This window comes from Seriola lalandi, unplaced genomic scaffold (genome assembly GCF_002814215.2).
Source record: "Seriola lalandi dorsalis isolate HSWRI2012SDOR001 ecotype SW California unplaced genomic scaffold, Sedor1 jcf7180002054794, whole genome shotgun sequence".
NCBI classification, from domain to species: Eukaryota; Metazoa; Chordata; class Actinopteri; order Carangiformes; family Carangidae; genus Seriola; species Seriola lalandi.
Genome location: NW_019525347.1, coordinates 390,064 through 391,869, shown reverse-complemented (window position 1 = coordinate 391,869; position 1,806 = coordinate 390,064). Strand labels below are relative to the sequence as shown.

Sequence of the window (1,806 nt, the reverse complement as noted above, 5' to 3'; positions counted from 1 at the left end):
GGGGGGGGGGTGAAGTGAGCAGGATTTTGCTGTAAATAGATGATTCATTTCATGCGGATAACATTTTTAAGATTGTCATTTTTGCATCACAGACACACGGCTGATGAAAAAGAACATCAAGACTCTGAAAATGCTCTCCAAATGAATACATTCAAGTTCACTGAAACTACTCCCTGAGGAAAGCAAACATGTAATCATCTTGCATTTCATATCACACTCACCTAAAGCCAACAGAAATGTCTTTCCTTATGAAAAGTCTACTTGCTGTCTTTCATGCCACGCATCCTGCTTTATAACCCCTTTAAAACATAATAGTAATAGTAAAAGTAATTTCATTTCACCCGAGGCTCTTTGTTGTAATACAGGTTCACTCTACCGTTGCAGAACACATCTTTCTGTTAGGCAGCTGGGATGTTTGAAGGCATGGAAGCAAAGGTTGGCCTTGTACTCATTACCGGTGTGTCATTGTTTTAAATGCTGCAGAAACTGTTATGTTGTCGAACAGAAGCTGCGTGTTGCATGAGAAGGAGAGCCCCGCATGCATCAACTGATATTCTGCCAGAGGCGCCTGCAAAGTTGATGAGCTGGGCAGAGATTGCATTAATTGGACTGCGTTAGTTATGACATTAAGTTCTAATAAAAAGACTGAGGAGGCAAAACATCAAGAACTCAAAAGTATCAACTAGTTTTTCAAATTTTTTTAATGACTTTTACTTCAGAGAGATGTATGCTGCCATTTTATGCATGAAAAAAAACAAACAATATATTGATCAATTATCAGTCAGTTAAAGGGGGGGGGGTTGCCTCTTACCTCAATAGCCAATAACCTGTTCTCCAGATAATCCATCAGCCCCTGGTAGTAATACTGGGCTCCCGTGAATGTCCAGGCTGTGGAAACAAGGAGGACTAACACCGGCTTCATTGTGAGCCGATTAATGGGACAGCTGAGATTCTTTGTCTGTCCAGATTTCAGAGGAATCTCCAGGTTTTCCTCCTTGATGCAGAACTGTCCTTATGAGTTTCACACAGCCTATAAACACCTTTATACAGCTGCTGCAACTACATGTGCGAAGAGGTGAGAAGGATAGAGACAGAGAGAGAGAGCAAGAGGCCGCTCTGAGAGTTTCCAATTCTTTGACCGCTCTCACTTTGCTGGAATGTTTTCACAAACTCTCAGGGAGGAGCCTCGTGCCTCTCACCCCTCGCTGTCCTAAAAGAGAAAAAAAAAATGAATGTACTCCACACGCTCTGTGCATGTGTTTGTTGCACATCTAGATACTGTTACACTATATATGTCATATACTGCGATCATATGGGACAGTGCACAGTAACATTGCTGTAAATGCACCAGAATCAACCAACAGGCTATAAATCCATATGTAGTCCCTGGATAAATGTTATAAAGTCACCATGAAATATAACAGCAATATACTTTTGGGGGATCCAATGTAAAATCCACCTGACGATCATGAAGCACTCCCGTCATATTATCATATAAATAGGGAGCATATACTTTTATTCAGAAACAAACTTTACTGTTGTTTGTTGGGCAACATGCAGTAAATGTATGAATAATAATGCTAACAGTTAAACTCGATATATTAAATTGTATTCTCAAGTAAAAGTGACATGTTTTTCTCTGCTGCTATCATGAAATGACATTTTGATTTGATTATTTTCCATCTCAGCGCCATAAAAAATTAGTTCCATTTTGTTTTCTGTTGTCTGCGTTTACCTTGAAATACACAGCACACAGACAAAATGAATGATGCACAAAGGCAAATGAATGATGCACAAAGGCAGTTG

The 1,806-nt window shown here is 39.7% G+C and overlaps 1 protein-coding gene across 1 annotated transcript in view; it reads right to left on the bottom strand.

Annotated features, from left to right (window-relative positions):
- olfml3a (olfactomedin-like 3a) overlaps positions 1-1,146 on the bottom strand; it is a 7,875-nt gene extending 6,729 nt beyond the window's left edge. Inside the window, exon 1 of the mRNA XM_023425657.2 lies at positions 812-1,146. Within this exon, the coding sequence (XP_023281425.1) occupies positions 812-922 (111 nt within the window). The 5' untranslated portion in view covers positions 923-1,146. The remainder of the gene's footprint in view (positions 1-811) is intronic.
- Positions 1,147-1,806: the final 660 nt, after the last annotated feature.